A 15,020-nucleotide genomic window follows, 5' to 3' on the forward strand; every position below is an offset into this window, starting at 1 on the left:
TAACAATGAGACAGATAGAGCTACTGTACAGCTCCAGGCCTCCACATAAAAATAGGCCCATCATTGTATGACAGCATGAAAATTACCAGAAATTTTATTTTTAGTTATCTCACAAAACACTGCAATTTTTTAAATTTTTAAGTATTTAGGGAGACATTGGGGCTGATTGCGTATGTGTGTCTGTGTGGGGGGGGACGGGGACATGCACACATGCAGAGCCGGCAACAGAAATCTTGGGCCGGATACACTTGGATCTCTGGGTCCCCTAACCTTCCCTCCTCCCAGTGCCCCCTCCTTCACACCCTCCTCCAACACACATGCTGGGTCCGCACACACAATTATTACAGCTAGAGAAATACGGGCACACACACACATGCATACAGACATACATATATATACACACATGTACACACAGATATACATATACACACTCAACCCCCTATCCTCCAGCCCCCCATAACCCCCTCTTCACCCGCTCCTCCCCCCCACAACCCCCATTCCCCCGCTAACTTATTCATACTCAATAAAAAAAAAATTGTAAAAGATTGAACATTATATTATAGAGGCTAGAGCACATCTAAAAAATTGAGGCATTTTAAAATTAACTGGAGCCTGCCAGGGAGCATGGGGAGAATTCCATGAAGCACCAGGAGCAGGGACAGTCTGATTCTCCCACACTCAGGCCCTCATTCAGAGGCAGTCGCTCGAAGCGGCCGCTCGCTCTGAATGAGGGCGGCAGCTTCATTATACTAGTGCGGCCTCCTGGTCGTAAGCTAAGCTGTGGGTTACCACCCACAGCTTAGCTAACGACTAGGGTGATGGTCGCGATGGTCATCGCTGGTTTAACTTGCTTTTGAAACATGTATGGGTTACTTTTTTGGTTTATTAGCCCTTACCTCTGCATAGTCAGACGCAGGGGGGGTTTCCGTCTGCCTGGATACCCCCCCCTCCCCAGCACACATCATGACCACAATAGAAATAGTAATATAATAGAATGTTACTAGCGCTACATGTTCTGCTCAGTATCACAAATGAAATAATTAGCACCACCTGTGGATCTTTTAAAATGTGTCAGCCAGTAATAAATATACCTGTGCACCAACTAGGAGATCTGGAAAACGTGCACTGCTATAGACCATCAATAGGGTTAATTATTAATACTGTATAATAATACACTATCCAGTGTACAAGGAGACAATATGTACATATATGTCCAGGGCAGTGCTAGGTTCTTCTGCTGCTCCTCCAGACTTCTGAACTTGCTCCAGTGCTCTGGAATGATGCCCACATCTGAAAAAAAACATTCAGCTCAGACAGGATGGACCTACTGCCACATCTAATGGCTTACTGTGATTGCTGGTCCTGTATATACTGGAAATATGCAACACAATGTACTTTGTATGATGCATATTAAAGCTGGATAAGTGCTAATTCTGCCCTCTTCATGAACTGGCCACACTCGCTCTAAAATCAAGCATTTGGAAACCCCCCTCTAGAAATCCTGCGTTTGCCACTGCTCTGGGACCTCTCCACAGGACTTTGGGCCTGATTCAGAGATGTATACAAAGCCGATTTTTACGCAGAACAAGTGATTCTTTGCTATTGCACATGCGTCCGAGTCGCACTGCGTACATGTTGTGATTGTCTTGCGATTCCACAAGCACAGAGAACCCATTTGCAAAGTGAGTGACAGGTAGTCAGTGTTTGGAGGAGGTAATGGAGGGGAAGAAGGGGGGGTAAGAAAAAGACAGGTGTGTCTTACCGTCAGGGGCGGATTGGGTTCTAAAACCAGCCCGGGAAGTTTATGGAAGTAGCCCTAATGGGGGTGGGCGGAATACCCCCTCCTCGTAGGGCCTGATTCCGAGTCCAGTGCACTCGCGGCCTTCCTTGCTTCTTTTATTGCAGTTGTGTCTGCGACTTTATGCTAATGCAGCTGCAGTGCCCTTCCCTAGTGTACATCCCTGCGTTCAAATATGTAAGGACTTAGACGCTCGCTGTCAGTGTCTGCAGATGCTGCAGTCTTGCTTTGTGTGTCTTTAGACGCCAGCAGCTGTCGCACCTTTGAAACTATCACCAGCCCTATGCTAGGTGCAGATCATCCGTCTGTGTATGGCCTCCAATGTGAGCGATTCTGTGTCTCTGTACGCAACCACTTTCAGCAACACGTCCCCGTGTCACTCCAATAACACGCCCGTGTCACTCCAATAACATGCCCATACTAAGCTACATCTGTGTCTAAGTAGCCAACCTCCTATGAATGCTCAACACATTTCTAATACACTAAACTACTTGGTGCATGCATCTGAATCAGTACTGCAACTATGTACAAACACCATTGGGACGCATCCACGTGCAACTCAGTCACATGCGCATACGAAAAAAAAGCTTTGGCCCACACAGAAAAAGCAAATACATTTGGGCTCGATTCAATTCAGCGCAATGCTGAATAGCCCCAGGAGGAAGCTCCCGAAGCAATTCAATTCAGTGCGCTGTTTGATCCGACTAAAGGATCGTGAGGCTGCAAGGAGAAATACGACAAAAGTGCCGGCCGCGAGGCTGTTTTCCGGCATAGAGTGGCGATAACAGCCTCACGGGCGTCACTTTAGTCGGAGAATCCCGTTCTCGCGACTAAACACCCAAATTAAGTCACGGGAACTGGCATTCTCTGACAACTGGCAACTGTCAGACCAAACAGCGCGGTGAATTTAACAGCTCCGGGAGCTCCCTGCCGGGGCTATTCACCATTGCGCTAAATTGAATCAAGCCCACTGGCCCCTACAGGAAAGCAAACACACACACACACACACACACACACACACATTGGCTTCAACAGGAAAACAAACACAATGGCCCCCACAGGAAAAAATGAAACACATTGGCCACCAACAGGAAAAAAATTGGCCCCAACGGGAAAAAAAAACACACAACAGCCCCCACAGGGGAAATGCACACACATTGGCCTACACATGAAAAAATAAAACACATTGATTCAATGATTGCTCCCACAGGGAAAAAAATAAATAACACAAACATTGATTTCCCCCAGGCCCTCAGCACCTCATCACCACCCTCAGCCCTTGTCACCTCATCACAATCTTCTGCATCCTCAACCCCTCACTCTCACTCCCATGCTTAGCTCCTCGCCACCTCAGCCTCACCATTCTGCCTGTCCCCCGTTCACTAATAGAAATCCCTGCAATGGCAGGGGGCGATGACGCAATTCGCGCTGAATCACGTCATCACAGCCCCGCCCCCTGCTTCACAATGCCTTTAATGTTGGCATTGTGAAGCCGGGGCCAGGGCCACGATGACGCGATCATGCGGCCCCGCCCCTGGCTCCTCCCCAAATCCGGCATCAGTGTCCGGCCACGCCCCCAGCAATATGCAGGCATTCAGCTTCCTCCCGGAAGGAGGTAGCTGAATGTCGGCAAGTATGGTGCACTGCCACTGACTGAGAAGGGCTGCAGGCTCCTGCTGTGCGTGCACTTTGTGCAGTGAATGCTGCAGATGTAGACGGTGATTGAGGCAAGCCGCGGATGTGCTGGCGGTGGAACAGTCAGTGGTGACTGACTGCTCCGGAAAGGCTTAAGGGAGGAGCTGCTGCGGGTGGGCATGTGCAGCAGCTCCCCTGTCGGCCATTTTTTTTAAACTACAGACACTCGGACAGTAACGCTACCCAATCAGAGCTGAGCTCTGATTGCGGCAGCGGCCAGTGGAGCAGAGCAGGAAGGGCGGCCACACAGGAGCCGGCCAAATCCGCCCCTGTCCCGGCGGCCCAATCCGCCCCTGCTTACCGTTTAAACGCCATAAATGTGCATAAATTAAGCTTTGCAAGCTTCTACGCAACATGAGAGCTCTCTACGTGTCAGGTCAGAACTGCCAAAAGGGCTGCATGGCTGGTGTATGTGCGTCGATGTTACTGATATTTATGCTGGTATGTGATGGCGACAGCAGCAGTGGGCATCTCTGTGCTCCGGTGATCTTTGGAAGTATTAGCATATTTTCACAGTCGCTGTTCATGCCAAATCGCAGCTGCGATCTCATTAACGTCCATCTCTGAAGCAGGGCCTTTATCCAAAAAAGAAAACAGCATTGGGATCTTGGCAGGGCCATCTTTACCTATAGGCTAAATGGGCAGTTGCCCAAGGCCTCAGGATTCCAAGGGCCCGTGGCCGATAGCATCCTTACCCCCCATCGCATATCTGCCACCAGAGCCGGCCCTAGGCATTCAAGTCAAATGTCTAGGGCACTTTTTTTAATCACGGCACCCTAGAGTATCAGAATTGTTTTCACAGCACCTCTAAGCCAAACGTTTGTTATTGAGAAATTCAGAAAAAATTTAGTAGAGTAGTAAAGTGAAGTAAATTGTTACCTGTCATCCATAGGTTCAGTAATGTGGTTGTGGACAGGTTTGAGCTTCTGTTTGTCCACATATTTACATTACATTAACCATAAATAATTAGATTTGGTGCTGGACCACCAACCTGAGGCACCCCTGCAAGTGTCCTGAGGCACCCCAGGGTGCCACGGTGCACAGTTTGGGAACCACTGCCTTAGGGGCATTCCACAGCTCGGGCAGCAGTGATCGTGGAGCTATTGCCCGTGACAATTAAGGTCAGTACTAATAATGAGTCAAACTGACTCATTATTACAGTACTCTGAGTTTGCACTGTGGCTGGCTGGGGGATGTACGGCCCGTACTGAAGAAGGAGGCGCAGAGTTTCTATGGCCGGAGAAGGAGGGGGGCCCTCCCCTTCCTATCCTCGCTCCGGCTCTACCTGAACAGGCTATCACGCACTAGACTACCTGAGGCCCAGCCCCTCCCCCCGAGTCCCCACCCCCTCCTCTGTCTATTTTACATGCACACTTCTTTCGCTGCCCGAGACCCCGCCCCCTAACACCGGGTTCCTGCCTCTATCTCTCCAGTCTCTTCTCTTGCCCTCAGTCATAGTCTCTCCTGAGTCCTCTCTCCTTTCCTGTGCCATGGAGTCCAGCCGCAGCAGGGACAACAGATCCTCTTCCAGGTAAGTGCTAGTGTCATCTAGGGGGTGGTATTTGTATGCAATGGGGATGGGTGTATTTGCTTTTTTTTCTGGGAGTGGGGATGTGGGTTGGAGTGTGTTTTACTGCCTGCGGTGGGGTGGTGCATTAATGTAGTGTGTATATGGGGGAGGGGTGTATTAATTTTATGTGTGGGTGTGAGGGGTGTGTTATATGTTATGTATGGTCACTGATGTTCTCTGCAATATTTGGCACTCACTGCGGCTCTCTGCATTAAATGGCGCTCATTGCAACGCTCTCTATGATATATGGATCTCACTGCTACGCTATCTGCATTATATGCCGCCTCTGCATCATATGGCTCTCACTGCAACGCACTCTGCATTTTATGACCTTTAGATGTGTATGTTTTATGGTATATTCATATTATTCATTCACAGCAAGTGCTATGTTATCTGTGCTTTCAATAAATTTTTTAAAAATAGCTTTTTTTCCTGTCCTCCACTGGAAATTTAGAATATAATGTATGCTCACAATTTGTTCGAAATTTGTTGTACTGTACATGTTCAGACTGTGACTTGTGTTTTTTCCTGTAAATAACTTCTGTTTTTCTGCCGATAGCCAACACCCCGCCTCCCCCCGGCACAGCCTCCACTGATAGCATCCCATCTCCGGCAGAGTATTGTTTAATAGGGACCCCAGTGCATTGCTTTGCCCAGGGGCCTGCACTGCTGTTAAGACAGCCCTGGATCTTGGGATTGAAGCTGACAAAGTGAATTGTCTAATCGCATAAGTTATCACAGTAATGTATTGGCAATATCTTCTACTTTACTAATAATTGAATATTACACTATGGATGTGTGTCTGCTCAACAACAAATAAAGAAATATAATAATATTATTTCTTTGTAAAGAAAGAAAACCACCATAGGAAATTATCAGTAAGAAGGACCAAGGTCAGTCAGATTGGCCGTTGGCCCAACTTCAGATTGCACTCGGTATGCAGACAGCTTGCACTTCTTTATGAGCGTACGTCTCGCGGATCACGTTTAACCTTGGACTCACAAGGTAATTGGAGCTGGAAGCCACTATAGCACAGAGGAGGTATGCAGTCATGTGTATTATTTGTTGATGATGTTTATTACAGTATTGTGATTACATGATATGGGGATGTTAGCGGAGGGGCCGTTTTGTTTTGTTTTAAGGAAGTTATAACATTATATGTATAGAAGTTTTGAGACATTTCCGGTCGTGATGTAACTTCCGGCTATGGTCATGTGACTGGGTTTTATTAGATATAAAAAGGCATGAGATGCACTACTTAGAAGACCTTGAGAAAGATACTACATCGAAACGCGTTGGTCAGAGGATTTTTGTGCATCACCTTTTGGAGATCATCTGGGTTGTGGACATTACATTCCCATTAAGGTACTGGGTGTGGTATTTAGAGACTGATCCGGACCGTCTCTGGATGAGCACATCTGATTAACAACTGTGCCTGGATGGTTTTTTGTGATTTTTACTTCCAAAGGATTTCCTTTTTATACTGTGATATTTGATTTCATTAAAATTGATGATCTGTTCATTACATACTTTTGGAAAATTATTTTTTTTGGAATTATTAACAAAAGAAACCTTGATGTGTTTTAACCAGACTTGTTTCAAGTAAGTTGTGGTACGTTGACTAAAGATACCTTTATAGGATTTACCCCGCTCCGTTTTCATGTGAGTAGGGTACGTGGTGGATCATATGCATGTTACGTCCAATAAGATATAATATTGTTTAAGAAGTCGTGTCTATAAAAGAAACCGATATGTTTTAAACCATACCACTTAACAAGTGAGTATAGTACATCATCTGATTGATTGAGAGAAATAGGATTCACCTCCTGAAAATATTACTGCCTTACCTATACGACTATTTGGATAAGACAATCCTACACATGTGTTTTTTCTTGTTTTTTTATCGTTTTATATATTGAATATTTGAAGAGGAACCACTGGAGAGAGTGACAAGCAACATAAGGACTGTTTTTTCTTTCAGCTTAAGTATATTTAAGTAGTGCACCTGTGACACTATCTATTTGAAGTATTTTATGTTTATTTTCTTGTGTTGGGCAAGTTAAGATCGTGTTTTGAAGCTGCCACTGTTTGAAAATTTGCGCCGCGAGTATTCCAATAACATCATTAACGCTTATACTCATGGCACCTTACACCCAATCCTTGTACAATATTTTTTACAAGTGTAATCAAAAATAAACTCTGAAAACTGAAAAAGCTGATTATGATTATCAACTTCTGAAAAAAATTACCCCTAGTGTGTACGTATGTCCATATGAAAGGGAACATTGGGCCAGATCAGTTACGGCCCTGTTGCGATCGTAGCTGCGATTAGGCACGCAGGTCCATTGCAAAAATATGCTAATGACTCCAATCACAAAACTAATATACAGACGCCCAAAGCCAGCATAGATACGCCCACTACCACTTTCGCACATCCGTAATACATTGCAATCCCTCGTATACATTGGGAATATCGAGTAACAACGGTCCCTCACGCACAATTACAACAGGTTGTCCTTACTCAGAAATTGCTAACCTCGTCACACGCAGTGATTACTCAAGATGCGTATGCCGTCGCAGTTGTTAATTTATGCACGTCCCTGTAACGGCGTTAAGACATACTGACACGCCTGTATTTCGCAGACCACCCCTGTCAACACCCCCAAACGCTCACTTCCTGTCAATCACACTGCGCTGGGTCAGCGTGGGCTCTGCGATCGCAGTACAGTCGCAGTGGTGCCTTTGCACACGTGCACTGCGATACACATATGTATGAGCAGTACACAACAATAGGCCGACTGCGTGCGTGATCGCAATAGCGATCCGTAATGAATCAGGCCTCATAGATTGTAAGCTCCACTGGGCAGGGACTGATGTGACTGACTGATATATTTTCTGTGAATTTACTGCGTAATATATGTGTACACCATATAAAAAACTGATAATGAATAATAAGAATAAATAAACATTGAAATACAAATATTAATATAATTGAAAGTTTTATTTATTAAATCACATAAATAAAACATTATTAAATCACATAAATAAAACAACAAATGGATACAAATTTGATTTAAATAACAGAAACCAAGACACAATGTGCCGCATAATTTACTTTCTGAAAATCTTTCTTAAATTATTAACCTTATTGATTTTATTTTCACTTCCACATCTCAGCCAGCTGTTGCTCGTTAATAAACGGGTGACTCTCTTTTTGGCTGTGCTGAACTCATACTGACGATGTCTTTCAAAGAAATACAGGAACCCTAGGGATAATAAGAAAAACAAATATTTTTTTAAATAGATCATTTTTATTTAGTTTTTTCACCATGTCCTCAATGAATCCTGTGTTTCAGGGATCCCTTCTGCAACCTAAACCAGGGAGACAGCTCTTAATGCAGCTCTTAGCGCTGCACAAAACTGTTAAGTAGAGCTCTATTGCTGCAAACCAGCTCACTTAAACAGCTGTTCCCTAGATGCTGAGGGCAAAACTGACTACTATAATCTTTTGAACAATTTTTTAGACAACTTCTTGAAGATAAACCAGCTGTACTTGTCTTGTGAATATTTTCACATGAGCCGGGGTAGCAGCTCAATTGGATGACAATGACACAGGATTGACAGCAGCGCTGGGATTAAAATATTTCATGCTGATGAAAGGACCATTGATCAGTCTTGAAAAGAGTGGATTAAAATATTTCATGCTGATGAAAGGACCATTGATCAGTCTTGAAAAGAGTGGATCTTCTGGTCTTCTTCTTGTGGGGATCTGCTGGTTTTCTTCTTGTTAAGGCTTAGTGGATTTCTTCTCTAACTTTAGTTCCCCTCCTTCCTGAGTCTACCTTTCTTAACAATTCTCATTAAAATATTGAAGCCCTTTCACTAATTATTTAACAGAAAATATCAAAAGTTAAATATTATTTACCATTTTTTTGGAAAACCGAGTCAATTTTGGATCCAACGCCAGGGAAACTGTCTGTTATTTTCTTAGGTGTTCCAGCGTCCATGCTCTGTTTTTGCTCATCATAACTGTCAACAGATTATGTACAACAAAAATTTTTTCTGTTAAAAGTTATGTTACATTATATTCAACAATTGAAGTGTTATTATAAGAACGATCTATATATGTGAGTGCAACTAAATGAATAACGGAAACCTGATTTTCCGCTAGAAATCTTAGCTTAGATTATTAGCTTATCCCTGCTATACAATATAAAAGACTGATCGAAGTTTGTAAATTTATGGTTTCGAGAAATAATTTACGGTTAGTTCAGCTTATTATACTGATTTATTCATGGCCGATGGAAATGCACCTATAATTCAACTATGAAATGCTGAACAAGTTTAAATACTGTTCCTACCTCCAATATTTATCATCTATGAAGAAATATGTTTTTCCTGATGTTTCATCATGGACGGCGGCATCTATTTTTCTAACAGTCCGTGCAAAACCCAACTGGTAAATGCTTTTCGGAGAGTCTTTTGTGACTTCATGACCATGTATAGTCCAGAATTTGGCACCTAAGGAAACACATATAAATTGCATTATTGTTATATTTTATATGTAATATGTGAATTGTTATTTTAGCTGCTAATGATTTTCAACAATTTAATAATATTTTTGAAACATTTGTTTATCTCCACTATTGTGCATTTTTCTCTATATATATTTTTGACTGTGTTGAAAAACATATTTATATTGAATTTCAATGAATTACATATTTTATTTGTTATTATATTAAAGAAAATGGACATGGATATATTAATAATTGTAGTTTCCCTTATGCGGGTCTTATTAGCTCCACCAAGCAACACCCAGTTGTTTGGAGATAACAATAGATATATGAAATCATGTGAGAGATTCATTTTTTAATTTATGAAAAATGTTTTTGTAACATTAATAGATATAGTTATAAGTGGTTGGAGGTAGTAATAAGTAGGAAGGGCTAAAATAGCTGAGAAGCCTTTTTGCCTTAATCACCTATAATACATGCTTAGTGTTCCTGATTAAAGAATGAACAGCTTTGCAGCTCTGCATATTAATAAACTTGGTAGATTAAAAAAAAAAACTATAGAAATACCTTTGAAGATAAGAACTTGGTCATTTTTCCCATGCTCATAAGCAGCCTGAATGTGATCTGGAAGTGAGGGCCAGAAGGAGCTGATTAAATGGTGCTCCACAGTTGAATCCTGGGAAATTTGGCGCCACAAAGTCCTGTTGAACAATAACATTAATTGGTATAATAAAATGAATCAGTTTCAACTACTCAATACACATTAATTTCCACAAGCCTTGTTACATTTGCAGCATAAAAACAAATTTGGAGATTGAGAAAACTGAATCTTACTTCTCTTTGAAGAAAAAGATTTCCCCACGCAGAGTCGTTACAGCATCATAGGTAATGTTTGGCTGGCAGGTAGATGGGTTGTTGGGCTGGCTTGGCTTTTCAGGTACAGTTGGCTGTTTAGGAGTTTCTCTTGCACCTGTTATAAACACAATTATGTGATATGATTATCCAATCTGTTTGAATCTAAACCATTTGTTAAATTTTCTCATACAGTGATGTTATCTATCTTACCATAGAGTGACTGAATTCCATTGACATCATCTTCAGGGAGGCGGAATTCGCTGGGCTCAATATAATGGTAGGTTGGGTACATCAGGGCGCTGGGGTCGTTGGAGTGTGAGAGACCAAGGGAATGGCCAAATTCATGAGCAGCCACAATGAACAAGTTAATCCCTTTAAACAGATATAGAACTTCCATAAGAATATGACCTTGTAAATTCCAACACTGGAAAATTGTATTCAAATGCACGTTTATTAAACTTCAGTTTTAACAATACCTATTTTGACCCTTTTTTATCTTTATATTGTTTTCATCTGGTTAATAGATGTTTTATTTGATTTAGTGTGCCCAATGTAGACACTCACACAGGAACATGTCTTTGCCAGGCACAGGGGTAGATGTACTAAGCCTTGGAGAGAGCTAAAATGGAGAGAGATAAAGTACCAACCAATCAGCCTGTAAAGTGACAGTTAGGAGCTGATTGGTTGGTACTTTATCTCTCTCCACTTTATCTATCTCCAAGACTTAGCACATTTCCCCCACAAACTCTGTTTACACGTGGGAATACTTATATAAATTGTGCTTTTAAATTGAAATTATAATAGTCAATTTATAGTAAAACAAGAGGAAAAAAAGTGTAACCCACCATTGGATCCATTTGTCCATGACTCATCTTCATCAAAGTGAGTATCTCCACCAATTCCACTGCCAGGGGCAAAGGCATGTGCCAGTGTTCCACGCGGACCATCAAATGGAAAGTAGTCATTATGAACTGTGGGAAAAAAATATTTTGTCTTTCTACAAGTCTTATTGGCTTTAGGTTGTACTTTAATTTATGAAATAGTAAGCATATAAGAAGTACTGTATACCTTTTGCTGCAAATGAAATCTCAATATCCGAAGCACCATCATAGACTCGAGTGAAAGTCAGAGGGACCACATCACTCCAAACCTTCAATGCTCTCTGAATAGCTACATCCACCTCAGCTCTGGGCATGTCTGGTGTATAATTCAAAATCCTAATAAAAAAATATTTCATTAATTCAGACTCTATTCAATTATTTTATTGCTACCAAAAAATGGGCTTTTTTTTAAATGTTACCTGTATGTCAGATCTTTTTTCTTCCATCCAGTGTTTCCTGGGAAAATGCTGAATTCACCCACATCAACAAACCCGCACCTTGGTTGGTGCATCATTTCCATGGTGTCCGAGTCCAGTTTTCCTGTAACCTCTAAACCAAAAAACTGCTGCATTTGGATAACTTTTGCTGAAATTTGACTGGTGGTTTTCATTCTTCACTGGCGCCCTCCATTCATCTGAAGATTGTAGTATTTTTTTAAATATTCCTACAAAAAAATTAAGAAAGATGAAGTAACTAACTTTGAGCAAAGAAACATAGCAGATGATTATAAAAACATGAAATGCAACTTTAAATATTCCTACAAAAATAGTAAAGGAACATGAAATTGCAAAACTTTATTCCGCTGTTATTCTCATAGCAATATGTACCTCTATCCACAATAATCTTTTTCAAGTGTCAATATATAATTAAATTAATTGTATTTAATTAAATAAATACTAAAAACAAAAATATGTGAGGAAAACAAAAATGTGTTGGAAATATATAAATGTGTTTACATTGTTTAGGAAAACCCAATAAATGTAAGGGAAAATATACCATAAATGTATTAAGGACTATTTTAATTTGCAACTTATGTAATTAAATTATTACTTTATTACTGTGCATCTAATCTCTATCAACACAGAATTCCCAGTGAATGAGTTATCATAAAAACATATTTATGACATTTGCTTGTTTTTATCACATTTAAAGTTTTAGATAATATATTTAATAAAATGCATTTTTATTTTCTCTTTATAGTATACTTTCAGTACTGTATAATAGCACTAGTATTTAGCACGAGAACTTAACAGCAGTATAAAACATACAGTATGTCTTTCATAGCAATGAAAGACAATAACATGTCATGATGTAAATTAGAAATACAGTACAGATGTCTTTTGTATACTCACTTCAGCAAATTTGGCATCTCTCTCCTCACTGTCTTGGGCAGTTTGTGATGGAAAAGCTGAACAATAAGTTACAGAAAGTAGCAGCACTAAAAAGAAAGGTTTCATGGCTTGTTCTCCCAGTTCTTCTCAGTGCTGTAATACTTCTTAAGGTTTTCTCCTTAACTCTGATTTTCTGTGAGTTGAACATACCTATTTATACAGTACCTGGTTGCCTCAAGTGGTCTACAAAAAGTGACTCACCCCTTACAACTTCCTCCAATCACAGAAAAAATGCTACATGTATCATTGACAACATGTTATAACAAAGAGCCCTAAAAAAAAAAGACCACACTTGTGCAACATTTGCATGATTACTGACTTGAAAAATAAATGACATAGAAAGAATAAAAAAAACTATGCAACTATACCAGAAGCTGATTGTTAAAAATAAAAAAATAAAAAATTAGGTTTACAGTTGTAATTGGAGTATAAAAAGATATAATACTCCAATCAAAAATATTATAAAATCCATATAATTATAATAATAATAATAATAATAATAATAGTAAATAATAAATATTATTATTAGAATAGCAATTTATTTTTTTATGTTTCAGTTTTTAGTGCTTGTTACCAAATATGCACTGGGAAAATACATAGAAATGCTCACACATTTAAAACATACATACTATTAATAATAATAATATATATATATAATAATATATATAATAATATATATTAACTATATAAAACTTCATATGAGTATTCTAATGGTGTCTAAACCACAGTACAAATTCTACTGCTTATTGTTTTTAAGTTTTTAGTGCTTGCTCTCAAAATGTGTGGCCAATAAGGTGTAAATATACAGTATCTGAAAACTAACATGTGTTTAAGTCATGCATTTTTGTTTTAATTGCTTATCATAGTAATGTGTTCCATTCAACATTAGACTCCTATGTAAGAAGGAATTGATATAAAACACAGGTTGAGAGAAAGCACTCTGATTGGAGTAGCACACAATTGGCATTTGCACAATTAGCTCCCCATGCATTTGTGGGTAGATACTATGTCGGCATTCAGAATGTTGACACTTTACTATCGGATGGTTCAAAATGTTGACATATTAGATCAGAATGACGACATGTTCGTAACGTAGGCATGCAACATGTTGACTTTGACAACATTTCGACATGTTCAAAATGTTAGGGTTAAGGTAAAATAGTACTGTCGACAGTACTAGCAATGTCGACATTGTCAATATTTTCAACAAGCATAATTTTGACATGTTGATATTGTGAATGTCGACATGTCAAATGTTGGCTTTGAGACCTTATCGACATTACACGTCGACTTTCAGAACATGTCAACATTCTCGTGGCGGCATTCTGAATGTCAACATTCAGAACGCCGAATTTGTATACCACACCCCCAATAAAGGATAGCACTCTGTGTCCAAAAAGCATAATGACAAAATGCAGTGCACATGGAGCGCGGAAAGTATTTATATTATACAATTGAAATATTTGATATTATTCAGATCCATTTACTTAGAGAAAATTAAAATAGATCTCTTACAACTTAAGCTAGATAACGCAAACAGAAGATATAGCTGACACATGATAGGAAAGGACAGGACAAAGTACAGAACCAAGTAGAGGGTGTAGCTGATAAATGATAGCATATAACCCAACATTCAGATTAAATGACAGAAAATAATTAATGTTTAGATGTTTAGGTTTTCCCCCAATTCTACTCTACCAAACCAGGCTCGGAGGGCCAGGGTGGTTATGCTTTTGGGTGGAGCGGTGGAGGGGTGGAGAGGTGTTTTGTTTTAACACTTAAATTACACCTTTACACTCAGAAACCTGCACAGATCATAGTGATCTGTGCAGCGCTTCTGCTAAACACGCTGCTGAGAGACAGGTCTATTGTTTTCTGTCCAAATACGACTGAACACACACACTTACAAACACCATTGCATACATCATCGACAAACACGATTCTTATAGTGGGTACACACCTGACCGTTATATATCTGCAGATCGACTGCCTGATTCGTCGTGATTGACATCACAAATGGCAGGCATTTACATGCGCCCACCCAGTTGAGCTGTCAATCACTGCCGACCCATGCAGAAAGTGTACGGGCAGTCGTCTGACCGCCGGTACACCAGTGACGTGCGGTTAGGTAAATGGCTGGGAAGGCTCTGGTTAGTATCAGAGCCAGATTTACAGATACATATATGAACCCAGGGGTTCATGTGGGCATTATACAAAGGTGTAGCAGTATATAGTGCTGGAAATTTGGTGTGTTTTAATCAGGGATGTGTGGAAAAGGTAGACAGGGGAGGCAGTGCCTCAGCTGCGATACACTTT

General features: G+C 40.5%; 1 protein-coding gene across 1 annotated transcript; it reads right to left on the minus strand.

Annotated features, from left to right (window-relative positions):
* Positions 1-8,045: 8,045 nt before the first annotated feature.
* LOC148477468 (matrix metalloproteinase-18-like) lies at positions 8,046-12,814 on the minus strand. Its single transcript, XM_088456738.1, has 10 exons — positions 12,666-12,814; positions 11,733-11,977; positions 11,501-11,649; positions 11,278-11,403; positions 10,643-10,804; positions 10,412-10,547; positions 10,145-10,278; positions 9,425-9,584; positions 8,989-9,092; positions 8,046-8,329 (listed from the first exon to the last, which is right to left on the minus strand). The coding sequence occupies exons 2-10, from the start codon at positions 11,921-11,923 to the stop codon at positions 8,175-8,177; spliced, it is 1,317 nt and encodes a 438-aa protein (XP_088312864.1). The 5' UTR covers positions 11,924-11,977; positions 12,666-12,814; the 3' UTR covers positions 8,046-8,174.
* Positions 12,815-15,020: the final 2,206 nt, after the last annotated feature.

Source organism: Taudactylus pleione, unplaced genomic scaffold, assembly GCF_031769625.1.
Source record: "Taudactylus pleione unplaced genomic scaffold, aTauple2 ptg000711l, whole genome shotgun sequence".
NCBI classification, from domain to species: domain Eukaryota; kingdom Metazoa; phylum Chordata; class Amphibia; order Anura; family Myobatrachidae; genus Taudactylus; species Taudactylus pleione.

Excerpts from the sequence above, each read along its gene's own strand:
- LOC148477468 (XM_088456738.1), bottom strand. The coding sequence starts at position 11,923 with ATGAAAACCACCAGTCAAATTTCAGCAAAAGTTATCCAAATGCAGCAG. Across the intron at positions 10,805-11,277 it reads ATGGACAAATGGATCCAATG|GGATTAACTTGTTCATTGTG; the intron begins GTGGGTTACACT and ends ATCTGTTTAAAG. Across the intron at positions 10,279-10,411 it reads ATCTTTTTCTTCAAAGAGAA|GACTTTGTGGCGCCAAATTT; the intron begins GTAAGATTCAGT and ends ATTGTTCAACAG.